Source organism: Ranitomeya variabilis, chromosome 4, assembly GCF_051348905.1.
Source record: "Ranitomeya variabilis isolate aRanVar5 chromosome 4, aRanVar5.hap1, whole genome shotgun sequence".
Classification (NCBI taxonomy): domain Eukaryota; kingdom Metazoa; phylum Chordata; class Amphibia; order Anura; family Dendrobatidae; genus Ranitomeya; species Ranitomeya variabilis.
In genome coordinates, this window is record NC_135235.1 from 448,907,899 (window position 1) to 448,932,740 (window position 24,842).

At 43.7% G+C, this 24,842-nt stretch overlaps 1 protein-coding gene across 3 annotated transcripts in view; it reads right to left on the reverse strand.

Annotated features, from left to right (window-relative positions):
- Positions 1-24,842, reverse strand: part of PPP1R16B (protein phosphatase 1 regulatory subunit 16B) — a 134,629-nt gene that overhangs the window by 2,876 nt on the left and 106,911 nt on the right. For all 3 annotated transcript variants that reach the window (XM_077251528.1, XM_077251526.1, XM_077251527.1), the window contains 5 exons: positions 24,396-24,520; positions 20,085-20,210; positions 16,862-16,937; positions 4,393-4,522; positions 2,219-2,369 (listed from right to left, as the gene is read on the reverse strand). In XM_077251528.1, the coding sequence (XP_077107643.1) occupies positions 2,219-2,369; positions 4,393-4,522; positions 16,862-16,937; positions 20,085-20,210; positions 24,396-24,520 (608 nt within the window). The remainder of the gene's footprint in view (positions 1-2,218; positions 2,370-4,392; positions 4,523-16,861; positions 16,938-20,084; positions 20,211-24,395; positions 24,521-24,842) is intronic.

Genomic DNA, 24,842 nt, shown 5'->3' on the forward strand with positions numbered 1-24,842 from the left:
AGGTCTGGATCTGATGTAGATATCTATCTGATTCTAACACCTCTATTTTGTAGTTAAAACGAGCCATATCCTTAAATTACTATGTTGTCTACAATAACATGGCTCCGATTTTTCATCATGCAATTTTACATTTTCCTCTGTTACTTTACTGGCATAGATGTCATCATACTGCTCTACTTGCTACAGTATATGATATCCTTTTGTTTTCTCCATGTTGCTGTACAGCAGATGGAGGATATATATTTTTTAACATCTAAATAAATGATTAGAAATGTTCTAGCTTATTTTTTTTGGTTGTGTAACACAATATGTAAAATCCTAAGTACTAGAGATGAGAGAATTAATTCGCTGGACTTTGATCCTCCGGACAAGTGTTAGAATTCCAGATGATTTTCCTGATTTGTAGACGTAGAGTGACGTGATTTTCGTGGCATAACGTCACGCAGGAAGGCGGTACTGGGGTTGCCAGCACGTAGGAGGCGGTTTGCAGTGCTCCCGTTCAGCGGCAATGGAATACTGAAATGGCCAGATTTGGTTATCGATTTGGTCAAATCTACTAAATACTCAAATGATTTTTAAATTCATGAGCAAGCAAGACAATGTATGTGTAGTAATTGCCCATTGCTTAAAATGGTCGTCAGCTATCTGCTGAAACTTCAGAAATGACATACATTTACTAGTAATAATATTTGAAACCCTAAAAACTGGCTCAATACTTACCACAGCACTGAAGATGAAGTCTCCAGCTGCCAACATGTAAATATGTAGACTATGTCTTCCAAGATGACCAAGTGCATGATTGCCTCCCTGGCTGTGATCTCTACTGTACAAGTGCTTTAAATATTCCACAGAGGAGCAAACACAAGCAACAGAATCTACTGTATCTGTGACTGTGGTGAGCGCTTATAATGCCTGAGCTTTAGGGGACACAAATATGGAATTGTTTATGTGGGTATTCATGAGACCACTGTAATGTTGGGAGCTATGGATGGAGCAGTCCATTTATACACTGTACTCTGGGGCAGCGGGAACATCTACGTGCGTTCTACAGCAAGCAATGAGATGGTTTAAAGATTCCTGTGCAAGTACACGTCAGTGTAACAGTATGATTATGTATTTCAGAATTCTCTGTAGAAAGGGAAGAACTAATTTATCTATACATTTGAGGTGTTAAATAAACTGCACCAAGAGACTGTGCTGAACATGTATGATCCGCGTTTTATACATTAGGAGAAGCTAAGCAGATTGATATATTGATTTGTGGGAAAAGATGCATTATAACTGTAGACTATGTGCACACAGAGTATTTTTAAGGGTACAAAACCACAAGTTTTTCAAGTGGAAACCACTTCAGGAAATGCTTTTGTCTTGAAAAGTTTTTGGAGATTTTCCTTTCATGAAGCATTTTTCAGTTTTTTTTAATCCTGAAGTGTTCTTTTGCAGCCTTTTGATTTTGTGTCTTGTTTGAATATGTTTCTTTTAGGATCTGCTTCAAAAAAGTGACACGTACTTTATTTTTTCCACAAAGCATGTTTCAAAATTTCTTCATGAGTAAAAAATCTAAAAAATATTAACTGTAAAGTGGATTTCCCATAGAAATAATAATAAGAATTTTCCAAGCATTTTTTAGGTAACTTTTGAGAAGGATTTTAGAGCTCCCAAAAACTCCATGTGAACATCATGGTGTCATACCATAGTATATATTCCATGTGTTGGAATCAGATGTGTATATACTAGACGCGCGCTGTGAGTTCCCCAATAACTGGCCTAGCTGTGAAAACAGCAGCGGCCTCGTCCATCACTTGTTAGTCAATTGGGTAATTGACCTGATGTTTGGAGGCAGCAGAGAATTGTTCCTTGACAAATTGGTGGCAGCGCTGGGATCTGCCTGACCTCTCAGGTGTTTCCTTGACGGTACAGTATATCTTTCAGAGTGTTCAAGTTGCCACTAAGCAGGGTATTGAACTGTAGTGTCCCAGCCGTCACACTGTTTACTTCCAGTCATTGGGAGACCTGCAAACAGCTGATCAGATGGAGTGGAGAGCGTTGGACCCCCACTGATCTGATATTGTGGGTTGTAAATATAAATAAAGTCCTAAGTCCTGGACAACCTCATATATTGCAACTATTGTACATAGATTTGTTGTGTATTCCATCCGTTCCAGCAACTTGAAGAAACAACTCATGTAGTGTAAGGTTTTCAAAACTATATATTTACCCTTTGCATGTCGGGACTGCCTTCTTCTTCATCTTGAGTCCCCTCAGCATCCCCTGCAGAGACGAGGCACTGCCACACCACAGCCTCCTTCTCATACTCCCGCCTGTACATATTTGTTCTCTCTGATAAGCTGGCACGTCGCACTACCTTCCTGAAAGACAATAAAACGATGTTACTGCTGCAATGAAATGTGTATTATATTTGGTTGTGGTATTTGCAAAATGCATAGACCGAATGGATAGATTTCTCGGCTATCTAAGTATCAAGTAGGACCTCATAATATTTTGAAAGGTTTGTCTTACCACGCTAACCCCGTCTCGTAATGCAGGAACCACATATACATGCTAGATCGAAGGGCTGCTCCCCCACTCTTTTAAATCCAAAGCCCTTATACATTTTGTAGACGTCATTAATTTTAAAGTCTGATTTATGCTTCTAGTTTGTGTATGATAAATGCTATTAGTTGACACTTTTCCAGTGATGACAGCTGATTAGCAGTGGTTAGAGATACTTGCTTCTTTTCAGATATTAGAAGTCTTTTCGCTTTGGCAAGATGCATCAGACTATGGTATGCAATGTAAGCACAGTGCCAGCGCAGGTACTGAGATGCCACTGAGAAGAGAAGACTCTACGTCATCTTCAGGACAGTACGGAGTTTGGGTGGTTTAATAACCTTCATTATCGGCCGATTATGAGGGCTCTTAAAATGAAGCATGAGCAGGTCACATTTTGCTCCCATCTTTAGAAACACAGGCATTGCCAGCCTACAAGGGCCATCGTCAAGAGTTATGGTCAAATGTGTGTCTTCTAAAGGTAGCAGGCAGTAGACCTTTCATCCTAACAGAAATGGAGAGCTGAGAAGTTTAGTTTGTTGCCTGGCATCCAAGGATTTACAATGTATTGTGATGTGAAAATTGATTAGCCTATCTAACCCAAGAGATTATGATCCTGTGAGTTAATCTTCCACCAAAATGTTGTAACATATACATTTGGCACAATTTACTAGTACATAGTTTAGATTAAGACTGGAATATGAAACAACAGTCTGCGCCGTTGATTATAACAACATAATTTTAGGGTGGTCGAACTCTCTACATCTTGTTGCATACATCTAAATCTTCAGCTACCATGATACCCAATGGCCCACCATTTGTTTCAAATCCATGCAATTGGGCATCATGGCGGCTAGTATTGCAATGTGTGTGATCACCTTAAGACCTTGTTCACACTGTCTTTTTGCAGTGCATTTGGAGGTCCCAGCTGTATCCCCTTAAAAACAAGATTCATACAGACCCCCTTAAGGACATAATAATGAACTAAAGGGGAGATTCAGGGGAAACCCATGAAAACACTGCAGGTACACAGTATGAAAGGGGCCATTGGGGTGAAAATAATTAGAAGATTGAATGGAGTTTTTAAGACTCTGACCTTCACCTATGAGATGTTGCTTCCTTTCACAGCAAATTATTATGAAAGCATAAATTTGAACCTTTGCTTACCATAGCATTGTGCTGAAGAAAAGAGTCTTATGAAGTTTCTGCTACTGTAACATAGTACTTAAAGGGTACCTGGCATGTGGAAAAACGCTATTAACCTACAGATATGGGGTCAATCTGCAGGTTAATAGTGTTCTAAAGATGTGTAGCCACCGCACTGAAAGCCTGACTGCTGGGAACGAAATGAACTTTATTCCTCCTGGCATAAGCGCATAACTTAAATGGTTATTTCCAACTTAGATATCTATGGCATATCCGCAGAATATGCCATAAAGGTCTCTGAAGGTGCAAGATTCAGACCAGTATCTATCCCCACCTGTGTCACACCTGCATTTTGTCACCCGATCCCTCACTTCTCCAGAGCATTTGATAGCAATAAAAGTAGATGTGATTGACTAAATATTTAATTATACAAGTGAAAGACTGTTCTGGTATCAGCAGGCAATTATTTATTTGCCCTTTGGAGATGAATAACTAAAGTAGCAGTTTTTTGTTATACAAAGCATATGGCGGTCATGACGGGACTGGGGGTGATTATATCTCTGGTGGGCTATGTGAGGGTTAGAAATGATGGAAGGATTGTATTCAGGGGTAGAGTTTATGAAGGGTGGTAGGTAGGGCAAGCAATTGGTGAAGTATGCTTTAAATGTAATAACCAAGCACCACTTTCTTACTGACCCGTGACTCCCAGTGCTGGAGCTCCTGCGGCTCAGAGAAGACTTGTTTTTCTGCTGAGATTTCATTATGAGGTCATGCTTGTGCTTCAGCTCTAGGAGCAAAGAGCGGAGGTCCTCATCCTCACATAGATCTGGGGACAAAGTGTAAAACATACAGGAAGTCACAGTGCAAGAGGGACACCACTTCAGAAACCTTTCCTTGCAGACAAGTGATGGACATGACTAGTCCTCTCCATCTAATCTTGAAAATGGAGGGCCCCTTGATAAGGAAGCCTTATAAGAGCAAGGTGGTGAGAAACTAATTAGCACGCTACCTCATTAGTCATTTTTGCACAGTAGCAGGTCAATAAATTGCATATTCATCACTACTGTTTCTCCCACATAAGAATATAATAGTTGATCCAGTCCTGATACATCTACATAAAAGAGCACATAGGGGTAAAATATAAGAAACAGTAAACATGATAAAACTGGATCAAACAAACCACATCACCTCATATGTGTCACAGGGATACCCGCAACAGAGGGGGCATAATACTGTGTTGCCTGATTTCATGCACTCTTGGACTGGTTAGAAGTACTTCACCACTGTATTAAACAGTGCAGGTTTTTTCTTGAGAGCACTGCGACAGTTAATCTGTTCAGCTGAAGCTCCTGAAGCTTTCCTACTTGGATTGTTTCTGCTGTTCAGTGTTGGCCACTCCCCTCTGCTCTATATGCTGGAGATTGCCAGTGTAAGTTCTTACTGCCTGGTTCTGGAGATGGAGGTGTAGTTTGTGGTTGAACATTATTCAGGAGATTTGCCTGCAGTTTTGTCTGTGTGGACATCCTCATTCTCACCTATTTGTTTTCTTCTTTCTTTAACTCACCTGTGTCACACTCTGTTGTGTGGTGTGTGTATTTTGTATGGTTGGTATTTTCAATTATCCCTGTCCTTCTTCCCTTGTCTGGTTAGTGTGTTCCTATACACTTCAGCTTCCCCCTAACCTGGGTGAGGGAAGGGACAGATCAGGGAAGATTTGGGAGCATAGTAAGGCATGAGAACCCAGCATCTCTACCTTCAGGAGTAATCCTGGGGACATGGATAGACAAGGGCGCCCCTAGTTCTAGGGATCTGGTAAGCACCCAAACTCCCAAAACCTTCATGACACCTTTGTGACATTAACACTGGCCCATACCTTTTTGTTCCATTATGTATCCGGTGGCTGCTCTGGCAGGGCAAATACAGCAACTCAGCTTGGAGGTGTATAGTAAATCATATAAAATGCATACCCATGAAACAAGTATTGAAAAATATGAAATTTTATTAATCATAGGAAGACAAAAGACAGTGTTGACTTCGGGTCCTGTGACTGGACCACCCTCCTTGACGCGGTCCTGGGATGCACTCCTACTGATTGGTTGTTGGGACGTGCGCCACTATGGATTGAAATTAGGTTACACGTCTAATAGATTCCATTGGGCGGTCTAACTAGGGCGCACATAAATAATCAGGAGGACGGATTGCTCCTTTCTGATTGGGATTACTGATGGGCATAAACGATGCTAATGGTTTTAATCATGACGACCCTACCATAGACATACTAATGGTTGCTCCACCTATATTCAATGCCATTTAAAATGGTTAATTATAAATCTGATGTGGGTCTAAAAGCTGATTGGCCATGTTATACTATTGGTTGCCTGTGTTGGTGTAATGCCACCCCCGGAAGAAGGCTAAATGCCAAAATGTACTTAAGGTTCTGGGTTGACTCCACGTCTCACTACAGGTAACAGCATGCCTTTAATTATGTTCTTTTGTTCAAGACTCTATGTGTTAACAACTGCTAAATGATTTTCATACAGTGTTTCTTTCATTTAAGATGTTACCCTATAAAGCTGGGGTTGTTGCATATAACTTACATGACCTCCTCCCCTGATCTCCCCAAATACTTAAGGGTTTTGTTAGTTGTTTTAGCTGACTCTATGCATTTCTATGCCTATATTTAATATCTGTGGGACTGTGGCACCACCTTGTGGTCTAGCACTTTTTATATATACAGTATATTTCTTATATCAACTCTGTCTTTTGTATTGTTATGATTAATAAAATTGAATATTTTTCATTACTTGGTTCTTGTGTACACTTTTTATGATTTATGCTTCTGCTTGTACTGAACCTATTACTTTGTCCTTGCAGAAAATTTAGTCTAGTTCACAATTGAATAGGCATTTTTACTGTGTTTGTGGACATATTTGCTAATCAGCCTGGAGGTGGCAGACGTACGCACCGTCATTTTGCAGCTTCCAAACACATCAGGTTTAGGGCCTTCGGCTCCTGGGTAAACCCTGGTGGAGTCCAAGATCGCTCTACCGGATAGGTTTTCGGGGGTAAGGATAAGTTTGTTGTTTTCAGGGAGGCCTGTAAACTCTATTTTAAACTACCCCACTCCTCAGGTACCAAGGAGCAATGGATGGGGATAGTAATTTCTCCCTTTCAGGGTGACTCCCAAGCCTCGTCATTTTCTCTCCCTTCTGACTCTCATATACATATATATACGAATCCGATGACCCTGGCCGAGTCTCTCTGGCCGAGTCTACACTTCATCAGTTTCGTCAGGGAAACTGGCCAGCAGAGGAATATTGTTCTGAGTGCCCTAGATGGTCCATAAGTGGAATGACCCCATGCTCCATAACCAGTTCTGTCAGGGGCTTTCTGTGAGGGTAAATGATACCTTTGCCCTGTTTGAAACACCAGTTTCCCTGGAGGTGACCATGTCTCTGGCTATCTGTGTGGACCGCGGTCATTGCCAGAGACATAAAGAGGCACCTCAATTTTTGAGGGACTCGCGGTCAAGGGAACCTAGTACTGAGTCAATTGAGGAACCCATGTTGAGGGAGCGACTCATTTTATTTGTCTTCCTGTTGGTCGGCATAAAGGGGAAGCGTGTTTTTCTGTGGAGGGAAGGGTCTTTTAGTGGGTACCTGTCCTTCCATACATAATCGCAACAAGCTGCCAGAAAACGGAGGAACCTGAGTTGCGGGGAGGTTAGCAAGCCAGGTGTTCACATTTCCTCTGTGAGTAGGTCACAATTTTTTTATCGGCCAAGATCCATTTTGGCAAATGTAAGGTGGTTATTTCAGCCTTTTTGGACAGTGGGGTGGGGTTTAATCAGATTGACTCAAGGTTAGCCCAGGACTAGGGTCTCAAGCTACATTAACTGTCCAGACCAATAGCCATAGTCGCCATTGACTCTGTACCTTTGAGCCACAGGTATTTTACTCATTACTTTATTCGAGTGATACATCTGCAGGTAAGAGCCATACACTCGGAATGAATCGATTGTTATGTGCTAGAGGGCATGCCCTCTCCTGTGGTCCTGGGACGACCTTCACTTATGCTGCACAATCCTGTAGTGGACTGGCTGACTCGGGAGGTGGTAAGATGGAGTGAGCTCTGTCAAGGACACTGCTTTGGCACCCGGTTAGCCAGGGTGGATGCCTGGTCTTTGCTGGAATACCTTTCTGACTTTGGGCAAGTTTTCAGAACAGAGGTGTCAAGAACTCTCTCCTCATCGGTCTTATGATTGCGCCATTAATCTTATTGCAGGGGCCAAGCTGGCTAAGAGCAGGTTATATAATATTCCGGTCTGGAGAGGCAGGCCATGAAGGACTATATTGGAGAAAGTTTGGCAATGGGTCATATCAGACCTCATCTCCCATTGCAGTGGGGTTTTTTTTTTGTTAAGAAAAAAGATCGGGGTTAATCCCCTGTCTAGATTTCCACGAACTTTACAGGATCACATTCCAGATCTCTTTAACTAGATCATCGGGGCAAAATGGTTTTCTAAACTGGATCTCAGGGGGACATATAATATCTTTCAAATTAAGGAGGGGGATGAGTGGAAGACAGCCTTAAATACACCTTAGAGACACTAACGCAGATAACCATGTGCCTCGCTGAAGAGAAAGACATTTTTTTACTTTTTTCCCTACATACAGTCATGGCCAAAAGTATTCACACCCCTGCAATTCTGTTAGATAATACTCAGTTTCTTCCTGAAAATGATTGCAAACACAAATTCTTTGGTATTATTATCTTCATTTAACCCCTTCATGACCCAGCCTATTTTGGCCTTAATGACCTTGCCGTTTTTTGCAATTCTGACCAGTGTCCCTTTATGAGGTAATAACTCAGGAACGCTTCAACGGATCCTAGCGATTCTGAGACTGTTTTTTCGTGACATATTGGGCTTCATGTTAGTGGTAAATTTAGGTCGATAATTTTTGAGTTTATTTGTGAAAAAAACTGAAATTTGGCAAAAAATTTCAAAATTTCGCAATTTTCACATTTTGAATTTTTATTCTGTTAAACCAGAGAGTTATGTGACACAAAATAGTTAATAAATAACGTTTCCCACATGTCTACTTTACATCAGCACAATTTTGGAAACAATTTTTTTTTTTGCTAGGAAGTTATAAGGGTTAAAATTTGACCAGTGATTTCTCATTTTTACAACAAAATTTACAAAACCATTTTTTTAGGGACCACCTCACATTTGAAGTCATTTTGAGGGTTCTATATGGCTGAAAATACCCAAAAGTGACACCATTCTAAAAACTGCACCCCTCAAGGTGCTCAAAACCACATTCAAGAAGTTTATTAACCCTTCAGGTGTTTCACAGCAGCAGAAGCAACATGGAAGTAAAAAATGAACATTTAACTTTTTAGTCACAAAAATGATCTTTTAGCAACAATTTTTTTATTTTCCCAAGGGTAAAAGGAGAAACTGGACCAGGGACGTTGTTGTCCAATTTGTCCTGAGTACGCTGATACCTCATATGTGGGGGTAAACCACTGTTTGGGCGCACGGCAGAACTCGGAAGGGAAGGAGCGCCATTTGACTTTTTGAATGAAAAATTGGCTCCAATCTTTAGCGGACACCATGTCGCGTTTGGAGAGCCCCCGTGTGCCTAAACATTGGAGCTCCCCCACAAGTGACCACATTTTGGAAACTAGACCCCCCAAGGAACTTATCTAGAAGCATAGTGAGCACTTTAAACCCCCAGGTGCTTCACAAATTGATCCGTAAAAATGAAAAAGTACTTTTTTTTCACAAAAAAATTATTTTAGCCTCAATTTTTTCATTTTCACATGGGCAACAGGATAAAATGGATCCTAAATTTTGTTGGGCAATTTCTCCTGAGTACACCAATACCTCACATGTGGGGGTAAACCACTGTTTGGGCACATGGTAAGGCTCGGAAGGGAAGGAGCGCCATTTGACTTTTTGAATGGAAAATTATCTCCATCGTTAGCGGACACCATGTCGCGTTTGGAAAGCCCCTGTGTGCCTAAACATTGGAGCTCCTCCACAAGTGACCCCATTTTGGAAACTAGACCCCCCAAGGAACTCATCCAGAGGCATAGTGAGCACTTTAAACCCCCAGGTGCTTCACAAATTGATCCGCAAAAATGAAAAAGTACTTTTTTTTCACACAAAATTTCTTTTAGCCTCAATTCTTTCATTTTCACATGGGCAACAGGATAAAATGGATCCTAAAATTTGTTGGGCAATTTCTCCTGAGTATGCCGATACCTCATATGTGGGGGTAAACCACTGTTTGGGTGCACGGCAAGGCTCGGAAGGGGAGGCGTGCCATTTGACTTTTTGAATGGAAAATTAGCTCCAATCGTTAGCGGACACCATGTCGCGTTTGGAGAGCCCCTGTGTGCCTAAACATTGGAGCTCCCCTACAAGTGACCCCATTTTGGAAACTAGACCCCCCAAGAAACTTATCTAGATGCATAGTGAGCACTTATAACCCCCAGGTGCTTCACAGAAGTTTATAACGCAGAGCCGTGAAAATAAAAAAATAATTTTTCTTTCCTCAAAAATGATTTTTAGCCCAGAATTTTTTATTTTCTTAAGGGTAATAGGAGAAATTGGACCCCAAATGTTGTTGTCCAGTTTGTTCTGAGTACGATGATACCCCATATGTGGGGGTAAACCACTGTTTGGGCGCACGGCAGGGCTCGGAAGGGAAGGCATGCCATTTGGCTTTTTGAATGGAAAATTAGCTCCAATCATTAGCGGACACCATGTCGCGTTTGGAGAGCCCCTGTGTGCCTAAACATTGGAGCTCCCGCACAAGTGACCCCATTTTGGAAACTAGACCTCCCAAGGAACTAATCTAGATGTGTGGTGAGCACTTTGAACCCCCAAGTGCTTCACAGAAGTTTATAACGCAGAGCCATGAAAATAAAAAATAATTTTTCTTTTCTCAAAAATGATTTTTAGCCCACAATTTTTTATTTTCCCAAGGGTAACAGGAGAAATTGGACCCCAAAAGTTGTTGTCCAGTTTCTCCTGAGTACGCTGATACCCCATATGTGGGGGTAAACCACGGTTTTGGCACACGTCGGGGTTCGGAAGGGAAGTAGTGACGTTTTGAAATGCAGACTTTGATGGAATGCTCTGCGGGCGTCAGGTTGCGTTTGCAGAGCCCCTGATGTGCCTAAACAGTAGGAACTCCCCACAATTGACTCCATTTTGGAAACTAGACCCCCAAGGGAACTTATCTAGATGTGTAGTGAGCACTTTGAACCCCCAAGTGCTTCACAGAAGTTTATAACGCAGAGCCGTGAAAATAATAAATGTGTTTCCTTTCCTCAAAAATATTTTTTTAGCCCAGAATTTTTTATTTTTGCAAGAGTAACAGGAGAAATTGGACCCCAAAAGTTGTTGTCCAGTTTCTCCTGAGTACGCTGATACCCCATATGTGGGGGTAAACCACTGTTTGGGCACATGCCGGGGCTCGGAAGGGAAGTAGTGACGTTTTGGAATGCAGACTTTGATGGAATGGTCTGCGGGCATCATGTTACGTTTGCAGAGCCCCTGATATGCCTAAACAGTAGAAACCCCCCACAAGTGACCCCATTTTGGAAACTAGACCCCCCAAGGAACTTATCTAGATGTGTGGTGAGCACGTTCAACCCCCAAGTGCTTCACAGAAGTTTACAACGCAGAGCCGTGAAAATAAAAAATCATTTTTCTTTCCTCAAAAAAGATGTTTTAGCAAGCAATTTTTTATTTTCACAAGGGTAACAGGAGAATTTGGACCCCAATATTTGTTGCCCAGTTTGTTGTGAGTACGCTGATACCCCATATGTGGGGGTAAACCACTGTTTGGGCACACGTCAGGGCTCAGAAGGGAAGTAGTGACATTTGAAATGCAGACTTTGATGGAATGGTCTGCGGGCGTCACATTGCATTTGCAGAGCCCCTGATGTGCCTAACCAGTAGAAACACCCCACAAGTGACCCCATTTTGGAAACTAGACCCCCGAAGGAACTTATCTAGATGTGTGGTGAGCACTTTCAACCCCCAAGTGCTTCACAGAAGTTTATAACGCAGAGCCGTGAAAATAAAAAATAATTGTTCTTTCCTCAAAAATTATGTTTTAGCAAGTAATTTTTTATTTTTGCAAGGGTAACAGGAGAAATTAGACCCCAACAGTTGTTGCCCAGTTTGTCCTGAGTACGCTGGTACCCCAAATGTGGGGGTAAACCACTGTTTGGGCGCACGTCGGGGCTTGGAAGGGCGGGAGCACCATTTGACTTTTTGAACGCAAGATTGGCTGGAATCAATGGTGGCGCCATGTTGCGTTTGGAGACCCCTGATGTGCCTAAACAGTGGAAACCCCTCAATTCTAACTTCAACACTAACCCCAACACACCCCTAATCCTAATCCCAACTGTAGCCATAACCCTAATCACAACCTTAACCCCAACACACCCCTAACCACAACCCTAACCGCAACACACCCGTAACCCTAATTCCAACCCTAATCCTAACCCTAATCCCAACCGTAACCCTAATCCCAACCCTAACCACAACTGTAACCCCAACACAACCCTAACCCTATCCGTAACCCTAACCACAAGCCTAATCTTAACCCTATTTCAAACCCTAGCCCTAATTCCAACCCTAACTCTAATCCTAACCCTAAGGCTATGTGCCCACGTTGCGGATTCGTGTGAGATTTTTCCGCACGATTTTTGAAAAATCTGCAGGTAAAAGGCACTGCGTTTTACCTGCGGATTTACAGCAGATTTCCAGTGTTTTTTTTGTGCAGATTTCACCTGCGGATTCCTATTGAGGAACAGGTGTAAAACGCTGCGGAATCCGCACAAAGAATTGACATGCTGCGGAAAATACAACGCAGCGTTTCTGCGCGGAATTTTCCGCACCATGGGCACAGCGGATTTGGTTTTCCTTAGGTGTACATGGTACTGTAAACCTGATGGAAAACTGCTTCGAATTCGCAGCGGCCAATCCGCTGTGGATCCGCTGCCAATCCGCGGCCAATCCGCTGCGGATCCGCGGCCAATCCGCTGCGGATCCGCGGCCAATCCGCTGCGGATCCGCTGCCAATCCGCTGCGGATCCGCGGCCAATCCGCTGCGGATCCGCGGCCCATCCGCTGCGGATCCGCGGCCGATCCGCTGCGGATCCGCTGCCGATCCGCTGCGGATCCGCTGCCGATCCGCTGCGGATCCGCTGCCGATCCGCTGCCGATCCGCTGCCGATCCGCTGCGGATCCGCGGCCGATCCGCTGCGGATCCGCGGCCGATCCGCTGCGGATCCGCTGCCGATCCGCTGCGGATCCGCTGCGGATCCGCGGCCGATCCGCTGCCGATCCGCTGCGGATCCGCGGCCGATCCGCTGCCGATCCGCTGCGGATCCGCGGCCGATCCGCTCTGTGTGCACATGCCATAACCCTACCCCTAACCCTAACCCTACCCGTAACCCTAACCCTACCCCTAACCCTACCCCTAGTTCTAACCCTAGTTCTAACCCTAACCCTAGTGGAAAAAGAAAAAAAAATATTTTCTTTATTTTATTATTGTCACTACCTATGGGGGTGATAAAGGGGGGGGTTTATTTATTATTTTTTTATTTTGATCGCTGTGATAGAACCTACCACAGCGATCAAAATGTACCTCTAATGAATCTGCCGGCCGGCGGGCGCACTGAGCATGCGCCCGCCATTTTGGAAGATGGCGGCGCCCATGATGGAGGCGGACGGGGACCGGGAGCCTCGGTAAGTATAAGGGGGGGAGATCGGGGCACGAGGGGGGCGTCGGAGCACGGGGGGGTGACATAGGAGCAGGGGGGGAGCGGGCAGGAGGACGGGGGAGCGGACAGCAGGACGGGGGAGCCGGCAGGCGGACGGAGGGGACCGGACCCTATAACGGAGCACTGGGGGGGCGATCGGTGGGGTGTGGGGGGGTCACATTAGTGTTTCCAGCCATGGCCGATGATATTGCAGCATCGGCCATGGCTGGATTGTAATATTTCACCAGTTTTTTAGGTGAAATATTACAAATCGCTCTGATTGGCTGTTTCACTTTCAACAGCCAATCAGAGCGATCGTAGCCACGGGGGGGTGAAGCCACCCCCCCTGGGCTGAAGTACCACTCCCCCTCTCCCTGCAGATCGGGTAAAATAGGAGTTAACCCTTTCACCCGATCTGCAGGGATGCGATCTTTCCATGACGCCACATAGGCGTCATAGGTCTGATTGGCACGGGTTTTCATGACGCCTACGTGGCGTCAAAGGTCGGGAAGGGGTTAATTTGTCTTAAATAAAAAAACACAAAAGAGAATGAAGCAAAAAGCAAAACATTGATCATTTCACACAAAACTCCAAAAATGGGCCAGACAAAAGTATTGGCACCCTCAGCCTAATACTTGGTTGCACAACCTTTAGCCAAAATAACTGTGACCAACCGCTTCCGGTAACCATCAATGAGTTTCTTACAATGCTCTGCTGGAATTTTAGACCATTCTTCTTTGGCAAACTACTCCAGGTCCCTGATATTTGAAGGGTGCCTTCTCCAAACTGCCATTTTTAGATCTCACCACAGGTGTTCTATGGGATTGAGGTCTGGACTCATTGCTGGCCACCTTAGAAGTCTCCAGTGCTTTCTCTCAAACCATTTTCTAGTGTTTTTTGAAGTGTGTTTTGGGTCATTGTCCTGCTGGAAGACCCATGACCTCTGAGGGAGACCCAGCTTTCTCACACTAGGCCCTACATTATGCTGCAAAATTTTTTGGTAGTCTTCAGACTTCATAATGCCATGCACACGGTCAAGCAGTCCAGTGCCAGAGGCAGCAAAGCAACCCCAAAACATCAGGGAACCTCCGCCATGTTTGACTGTAGGGACCATGTTCTTTTCTTTGAATGCCTCTTTTTTTTCTCCTGTAAACTCTATGTTGATGCCTTTGCCCAAAAATCTCTACTTTTGTCTCATCTGACCAGAGAACATTCTTCCAAAACGTTTTAGGCTTTTTCAGGTAAGTTTTGGCAAACTCCAGCCTGGCTTTTTTATGTCTCGTGGTAAGAAGTGGGGTCTTCCTGGGTCTCCTACCATACAGTCCCTTTTCATTCAGACGCCGAAGGATAGTACGGGTTGACACTGTTGTACCCTCGGACTGCTGGGCAGCTTGAACTTGTTTGGATGTTAGTCGAGGTTCTTTATCCAACATCCGCACAATCTTGCATTGAAATCTCTTGTCAATTTTTCTTTTCCGTCCACATCTAGGGAGGTTAGCCACAGTGCCATGGGCTTTAAATTTCTTGATGACACTGGGCACGGTAGACACAGGAACATTCAGGTCTTTGGAGATGGACTTGTAGCCTTGAGATTGCTCATGCTTCCTCACAATTTGGTTTCTCAAGTCCTCAGACAGTTCTTTGGTCTTCTTTCATTTCTCCATGCTCAATGTGGTACACACAAGGACACAGGACAGAGGTTGAGTCAACTTTAATCCATGTCAACTGGCTGCAAGTGTGATTTAGTTATTGCCAACACCTGTTAGGTGCCACAGGTAAATTAAAGGTGCTGTTAATTACACAAATTAGAGAAGCGTCACATGATTTTTCAAACAGCGCCAATACTTTTGTCCACCCCCTTTTTTATGTTTGGTGTGGAATTATATCCAATTTGGCTTAGGACAATTCTTTTTGTGTTTTTTCATTTAAGACAAATTGAATGAAGATAATTATACCAAAGAATTTGTGTTTTCAATCATTTTCAGGAAGAAACTGAGTATTATCTGACAGAATTGCAGGGGTGTGAATACTTTTGGCCATGACTGTATCTACCTATGTTAGTGGTAACATTGTGTTATTGTTAAATAGAATCTATATATTAGGAATGTTCTCCATTTTTAGAGAATTCATCCTTCCCCTATTGTACTATAATTTTGTTTATTTATTCTTTTCTTCCCGTAACAGTATAGCAATTGCTGTATTTTGCAGCCATATTTTAATATACTGTATTTTCGTTCATAGGATTAATGTAAAAATGAAATCTCCTTTCTTACTTGATATTCATAAAAGTGTTTCCACACACGTTTTAAATGTTTTAATATGTTAATAATAAAGCTATTAAACACGATGATAGCAAAATGTTTTTTTTTTTACTTTATTTTTTAACATACAAAAGGGTGAATGATTTCAACTTTTGTATACTTTTTTACATTATTTATTTTTTTTTTATTTTAACTTTATTTTTTATTACTTGAACCTGTGGTCACTTGACCGCTACTACTGTAAGGCCGGGGTCCCATTAGCTTATGGCATCTAATGATTCTCTCATGGGATATGCTAATGACACACGGCTCTTGCTCTGCTGTGAGCGGAAGTCGAGTGTCAGTACTCTGTGCTCTCATCCTCTAGCATAAGGGGATCAGAGCACAGCTGTGGAGGAGACAGAGAAAGTAATTTCTCCATCTCCTCTGCTGCCGGTGTCGGTGGGAATCACAATATCCGAGTGCAGTGCAATGTTTCACATGCACCCATAGACTTATATGGGCACGTGCGCTCCTCTTGGGTGCAATCGCAGCATGCTGCCGAATTGGCATGAGAAAATAATCGCAGATGCAAGCTACTACATAGAGAAACATTGGGGAGAGTGCAATACGATTTTTTTATCGGATTGTTGTAGTCTGAGTGCATAACTGACGTTCTCTTGGGAGTTTAATAGAGGATTGAGAAAGTCCCTGACTGCCATGGTAACCCATCGTAAATAGTGGCATACAAGTTATTTAAATGCCATTGTCAGTGTCTGACAGCAGCATTTAAATGGTTAAACAGCAGTGATTGGAGATAACTCCAGTCACTGCTGTTACCGGCATATGCTGCCTGTATAACACAGCCAGCATCTGTCCGACATCAAGTGGGCTGAGCTCCTGAGTCCATGCCATATAGCCCGCAAATGACCTGTGACTAAAATGTATGAAACAGATTGCAAAGGGCTTAAAGGGAACAAGCAGCCAAACAGATTAGGCCACAACTATGCAATTTACATACTTCCAGACACATTCTGACTAGATGTTAGCAGGTTTACCAAGCAAGAAAGAGCGACATAACATTTCTATGTATTGAAGATTGACCTCACTACACGATGTATGCAACTCACCAAGAGGAGTTTCATCCAAGGAAGTCTTACTGCTCAAGCTGGCACCGTGTGACACTAAAATCTCTGCTACATAAATCTGCAAAGCAATTAGAAAGAACTTACTAAAATCATAAAATCAGCAGATCATTATAGGAATTTGCTCTCCTTAGCAAATCATTTCCCCATCAGTTGCCCAACGTTCTGGATCTCTGACTATAGTTAAGAGCAGAATGGCGGCTGACAGCACTACTGCAGAAAGTGGTTGCCCGTCCTAACTCCACAGGATCCAAGTGGAGGAGTACATACCAAAAGTTCAAAGTGAAGGACAGCATCCAATCCAGGTGAAGACCATAAACACTTTATTGTGCCATAAGTGCAACGTTTCAACCTCAGAGGGTCTTTGTCAAGCATACATAACAGCCAAAATGACGGCCTTAAATAGGAAGTGGATAACCACCGCCTAATAGGTCCGCCCATAAAATTTACATACACATCATCAAGTGATCTTAATTACAGAAAAAAATATATAAACAGTGAAACATATATGATTAAAAACATATCATAATATCAGTAGAAAACCCAATTAATAATAATTCTGTTCACGATCATAGTAATGTACACATGTATCCAGATAAAACATAAACAAACAAAGCTGGCTGTCAGATCTAAACCTATCAGAGCATACATAAGTGCAAACGAACTGCCATGATTAATGATTAATGATTGGGGCGGTTTGATGTGTATGGAGCCTGGATTGGCTCCACTATGGGGCGTGTCCTTCGGCGGTCCGTGGTGACGTTGCATGCTGGTGGCATGTATTTCATTACCATGGAGCCGGCGGGCATGCGCAGTGCAGCGCCCCAGAGTCCTGGTTGCTGCAGTACTGACGCTCCGCCGCTAAGGGGGGCTATGGTACGTCTGATGGCACTGAAGGAGTTCTTCTGACCAGGTATCACAGACACCAATACACTTCACAGTCTGGCCTCCAGGGGGAGCTAAGGGTGCTATGTATTAGGCCACTTCTCACAATCTGGTAAAACTGGGGGTTAGGCAGAAAGTTAGACAGACAGAAGCTGGCTGGGAATCGAACAGGCAACATCCTGTGGCAGAGGGTGTTGCGGGGAGAGACTCAGGGGGGTCCCTGTCAGGGGTGGGATCCTGACAGAAGGCCTAGCGAACAGAGAGAACGTTACGGGACCGCGCCTGCACGAGATAGCGGCGGTACCCCAAGAAAGGATAAGAAGCGAGGTTCATTGTGCTGAGTGAGAAACGAGATCAATGCAACAAGGAGAAATACCAGTAGGAGTCGTGCTGTAAGACGAGGCAACATCCTACTGAGGCGCGTAGCCGGTGGCCGGAAGGCCGAGGAAGTAATAGGCTCCAAGCAATACTTCAAACCTACGGCAGGACAGTCAGCTATAGGCGGGCTGTCTCACACAAATCACCTACGAAGACATAGGGGGCAACAATAGGAGAGGGGCGACGCTAGGGTCCCGGAAGAACTCCGAGCCTACCCGTCATACGGGTGCGTCCTAGCCATACAATCTGTGGGACGAAGAAGAACATCAGAATCGAGTTGTGAGGGTACTTCAGAAACAGACACAATAGTTGTGGGGACTATCCCGTAAGCACAGCAGGGGAGGACCACAACACACAAGCGCTAGAAGGTAGGCACAGATTTCCACCTGCAAAGGGGACTCTGGAGGTGCCATCGGACCGGCCGGACTTGCGCAGCCTGGTTGACCGTATTCCGGACTGAGGATCCTGAAGCCTTCAGTAAAGAGGTAAAGAGACTGCAACCTGGTGTCCTCGTTATTTACTGCAACCTGCACCGCACCATAACATCACCATACCCCCACCTTCATTGTACGCCCCTCAGCAGGGTCACGGACCGGGCCTAGCCACCGTGACAACCCCAGACCAGAGACTCGGAGGCCCGGTACCGGGTACCCCTCGGCCCTGCAGCAGTGGGGGCGCTACACGCACCATGTTCGGAACCACTATTCTGCCCGGTGAGCCAGATGGGCGTCTGATATCACGGGCAGAAGGTCATGTGGTTACTGTGGCAGGCGTTTCAATATGAGTAGGCTTAGAGCCTGGATTGGCTCTGCTGTTTGGAATAGCCAATCTGTTGCTGCCGGTGGGTGTGTCCCATGGCTGGCCGTGGCGGCGCTGCTTATTGTTTATATGCAGCGTTGCTATGGAGCCGGCGGGCATGCGCACGAGACATGGGGGGGTTTTATTCGATCCGGCGAGTCATGTGAACATTCGCTGTCACGGATAGCAGGCCCTATAGGCGGTATGATAGACGTAGGTATTGAGCCTGGATTGGCTCTACTGCATAAACTTTGGGCATGTATTGAGGCACATGATTGGTCTTCTTGTATTATAGGTGTTGATTGGTGGGTTATTAGGGGTTGAGATACAAGCGCAGTGATTGGCAGTTCGTTTGCACTTATGTATGCTCTGATAGGTTTAGATCTGACAGCCAGCTTTGTTTGTTTATGTTTTATCTGGATACATGTGTACATTACTATAGTTAAGAGCAGTCCGAGATCTACTGACTCTTCAGTCATTGGAAAGCAAAAGGCAGAAATTCCAAAAATATTTCATTGGTATATTACAAATAATGGGATCCAAAATGACGCATCTTTTTACTAAGGATGTAGCTGCACTGACGTAAGGAAGCAGGTATAGCAATGCCTAAAGAGAAGGGTTGGAAGTGGAAGTTCATCTGAAGGTGTATGATGATCAGCACATAAGGTGATCTAGTGCAGCTTTGTTATCTCCAGAGGCCTAATGAAGACTTGTACTAGCCGCAATATGGCCATCTCCTATGGCGATCTGAAAGTGCCACACTTTAAGCTAGTGTAGAACATAGTGATACATGCCACCAGTCTCTAACCCTAGAAAATAGATTTGATGTAATGGAAAGAGGTTAGGTTGGCTTTAAGAAGTCTTATTATTATTATTATTATTATTATATATTATTATTATGATTCATAATTTATTTGTCTATTTCTTTCACTCCCATAAACTTTGAATAGAGCAGCACCACAATTTTACAATAATCGCTGCTCCATTTAATCAGGGAATAAGGGACACTGTTGCCACTAACCATGGTATCCCAACTATAGGACCCAGAGTGATCAAAAACATTATCTATTTTGTGCATTCTTCAGACAATCCCTTTAAGCCAATAAATGGAAACCTTTGTATATGTTATAGTTGATACAATCCTTACCTGTCCCCAAAAAGCTGCGGCATGAAGGGGTTCCCACATATCAGGATCTTTGACTTCCACAAAAGCCCCATTTTCAAGTAATGTCTCTGCAACTTCTGCAAAACCCCTGGAGGCTGCAACATGGAGCTGTGGCAACAGAGAACTCAAGATAAGCATATATTCATCTACAATATCCAGTGTAAATTATCTTCTACCATTACACTGATAATACCATGATAGCGCACAGACTTATTAGGTCCTGGGGAATATATCTGGTCTTACTGTATATTTTAATTCTGAAAAACACCTTTGAAGACACGTGAAGATCCAGATGAGTTCAACAATTGGCATTTAGCTAGCAAGAAACCAATATATTGTACCCATGCATTGGTAGATCCAATAGGCATCAGGCCTTCAATAAACTGGACAGTAAGTTATATTTAATATTCCTCTGTCCCATCATATGATGTGCAACTTCCATCTATAAGCAGGTGGCAACCTAGAACACGCACTGAAAGAGGACCTGTCAGGAGGTCACCAATGGTCAATCTCTACTCTTATTTTAGTCTCAGTGCTCCACTGAGTATTCCATTCTTTTTAGAAAATTTGCCATATGGTTCCAGAGATATGAGCCTTTTATGGGCCATTAACTAAAACGAGAATATCGTGGGGAGCATCAGAAATACAATACGAACAAAAACTGTCCATTTTTGACTTGGCTTTTATTCATATCAGGAGCTAAAACTCTGTTTTGGATTTGTCATACAATGAATATCAATAGCACCCTATGGGCCCCAATAACTTACAACAAGAATAACGCTGTATGCTACAATTGTCTCGTCATTAGAGGTCCACTACTTGGACAAACCCTTCTTCAATGTTATAATCCTCCATGAAATATTGAAAAACGCTTAGTCCTGAACCTGAACCCTTCCAGCAACTTTAGCGCTGTGTCTGCCGGCATTCATGTGACATTGTTACATCATGAGACTGCTGTAGTCCATCAGAGGCCACTAATAGATTGTAGAATTCCTTCTGAGGCAAATGTGAAGGCAGCAGCCCATCAGCTGCCACTGATCGGCTGCAGCGTTCATGTCATATAACAATGTCACATGAGTGCCGGCAGACACAGTGTAGACATCATTGGAATGGCAGGTGTACGTTTTTTCTCTTACTTTAACATTGAGGATTATAGCAACTTTTAATGGTAAGAAAAGTGTAGCATGCAGCACTACTCTTCTAGTGGACACCCCCTTTAACTACAACAGAATGGCTAAGAAATATAAAATGTAATATATACTGATTTTTGAAATATTTGATAAGAGTATGTTTACATGGATTTTTTACGTGAATTTTTCCAATATACTGAGCTATAGGAATGTTAACACATTAAACTAACGTCAGCCAAACCTGCCAATATCATTGGACTCTGTCGACATTGTTAAGAGTATGGCAGCTTCCCGACTCTCCCCTGACAAATGATGATGGGGGGGGTAAGGCTCAAGAATGACCGATTTTGAATGCCGAATCTGTTTCTTCATGGCGAGTTAAGCCAACGACAGTGGAGCCAGGCAGCGGATCTCTCATGGAGAACACAGGAGTCATAGTCACAGGAGAGGTGTGTTAGGCTACGGTCACACTAGCAGTATTTGGTCAGTATTTTACATTAGTATTTGTAAGCCAAAACCAGGAGTGGAACAATTAGAGGAAAAGTATAATAGAAACATATGCACCACTTCTGCATTTATCACCAACTCCTGGTTTTGGCTTACAAATACTGAGGTAAAATACTGACCAAATACTGCTAGTGTGACGGCAGCCTTAGCCAATCTATAGTTCAGCCCGACAGTTATCTATTGTTTATGAGGCCCCTAACAATGATATAGTGAAATCGGCTTCAAGGTGGCAATTGTACCCAGAACCTGGAGCCTGAGGAGGGCTCAAAGACCCTCTTTCACGTACAGTAACAAGACACCAGTATTATAAATATCACATTATAGTTAGTGGCTTTATCTACAATTTTTGCATTTGGACCAAGTTTTGCCTCAATATGTGAATGCAGCGCCCCAAAGTCCTGGTCGTTGCAGTACTGATGCTCCGCCGCTAAGGGGGGCTATGGTACGTCTGATGGCACTGAAGGAGTTCTTCTGACCAGGTATCACAGACACCAATACACTTCACAGTCTGGCCTCCAGGGGGAGCTAAGGGTTCTATGTATTAGGCCACTCCTCACAATGTGGTAAAACTGGGGGTTAGGCAGGAAGTTAGTGGAGAAAGCTGACTGGGTTGGAACCAGGCAACACCTTGTGGCAGAGGGTGTTGTAGGGGAAGATTCAGAGGGGTCCCTGTCGGGTGGGATCCTGACAGAGGCCTAGCAACCAGAGAGAACGTTACGGGACCGCGCCTGCACGATATAGCGGCGGTACCCCAAGAAAGGACAAGAAGCGAGGTTTATTGTGCTGAGTGAGAAACGAGATCAACGCAACAAGGAGAATACCAGTAGGAGTCGTGCTGTAAGACGAGGCAACATCCTATTGAGGCGCATAACCGGTGGCCGGAACGCCGAGGAAGTATAGAGCTCCAGGCCAAACTTCAAACCTACGGCAGGACAGTCAGTTATAGGCGGGCTGTCTCACCCAATTGACCTAGGAAGACACAGGGGGGTAACAACAGGAGTGGGGCGACGCTAGAGTCCCGGAAGAGCTCCGAGCCTCCCCGTCATACGGGTGCGTCCTAGCCATATCATCTGGGGGACGTGGAAGAACATCAGAATCGAGTTGTGAGGGAACACGAGAAACAGACACAACAGTTGTGAGGACTATCCCGTGGTGCTTAGCAGGGAAGGACTACAACACACAAGCGCTAGAAGGTAGGCACAGATTTCCACCTGCAAAGGGAGCTCTGGAGGTGCCATCGGACCGGCCAGGCTTGTGCAGCCTGGTTAACCGTATTCCGGATTGAGGATGCTGAGGTCTTCAGTAAAGAGGTAAAGAGACTGCAACCTGGTGTCCTCGTTATTTACTGCCACCTGCACTGCACCACCACAACATCATCACCATTCCCTCCACCTATCATTGTACGCCCCTCAGCAGGGTCACGGACCAGGTCTAGCCACCGTGACAACCCCAGAACAGAGACTCAGAGGCCCGGTACCAGGTACCCCTCGGCCCTGCGGCAGTGGGGGCGCTACATGAAGATAAGACAAATACGCAGTTTAGTCGTATATACAGCTCTGGCAAAAATGAAGAGACCACCACATCAAAACCCTGCCATGGGCAGCCCAATCTTCAGACCTGAACCCCATTGAAAACCTCTGGAATGTAATCAAGAGGATGATGGCTAAAGTCACAAGCCATCAAACAAAGAACTGCTTACATTTTTGCGCCAGAAGCAGTGTGAAAGACTGGTCGAAAGCATGCCAAGACGCATGAAAGCTGTGATTAAAAATCATGGTTATTCCACAAAATATTGATTTCTGAACTCTTCCTGAGTTAAAACATTAGTATTGTTGTTTCTAAATGATTATGAACTTGTTTTCTGTGCATTATTTGAGGTCTGAAAGCACTGGGGTTTTTTTTAATTTTGACCATTTGTCCTTTTCAGAAAAAAAATACAAAACTTATTGCTTGGAAATTCAGAGACATATCAGAAGTTTATAGAATAAAAGAACAATTTACATTTTACTCAAAAATATACCTATAAAGAGAAAAATCAGACAAACTGAACATTTTGCAGTGGTCTCTTCATTTTTGCCAGAACTGTAAGTTTTTAACCAAGTTGCTTAAACAGGTAGCAGCTTTTATACACTGAGCCCACCAACTTTAAATGCATGGAGGGGCATCAGGGGAGGATTATGGTCAACCACAGCCTGTCAGACTTACTATATTAATGCTAGAAATAATAAATTAAAGCCGGAATCTACTCTAGGCTTTCTGTTTGGGGACGCGGACAATACAAAATGCCAACACATTCCCAATTAGGCCAGGTTCACATGTTCAGTATTTTGTCAGTATTTTACCTCAGTATTTGTAAGCCAAAACCAGGAGTGGAACAATCAGGGAAAAAGTATAATAGAAACATATGCACCACTTCTGTATTTATCACCCACTCCTGGTTTTGTCTTACAGATACTGAGGTAAAATACTGACCAAATACTGAGAGTGTGAATGTGGCTTTCGGAAATTGCTAATTACAGCACAGTCTACATTATAATATCTGTATAACATGAAGCGTGTAATGGGTGATTCTGGTTACAACAGGTGATCGCCTGTAGAGGACTTGAATACATAACTGTTATTGGGGAAAGTAACATGACTGCACAATTTATCTCACCAGAGTAGCCCCCTGGCTGTCTGTTCTGTTCAGGTCCTGTCCGGCTGCTACCAGCGCTCTGACATCACTCAGCATGTGACGCTCCGGGGCCTGCCGAGCCTCATTAACCATTTCTTGTGTGATACCTAGAAAGCAGTGAATGTAGGAAGACGAGGTACAATCTCATGATACGTTCTTATATTAACCACCCCAGTGTCACAAGTGATTAGCAGTTTGAAGGAAGAAAAAAAAGCTTGATTTTTCCTCTAATAATAATAATTTTATTTCTATAGTGCAGACATTCTGCTGCACTTTACATTTTAGAGGCGACTTGTACAGACAATAAAGACATGACAAATAAATATAACTCAAATACCATGAGGAGTGAGAGCCCTGCTAGCATGGATACAATCTATGAGGAAAAAGGGGAGACACGAAAGGAAAAAGTGCTTGTATTTTTTGGTGCAA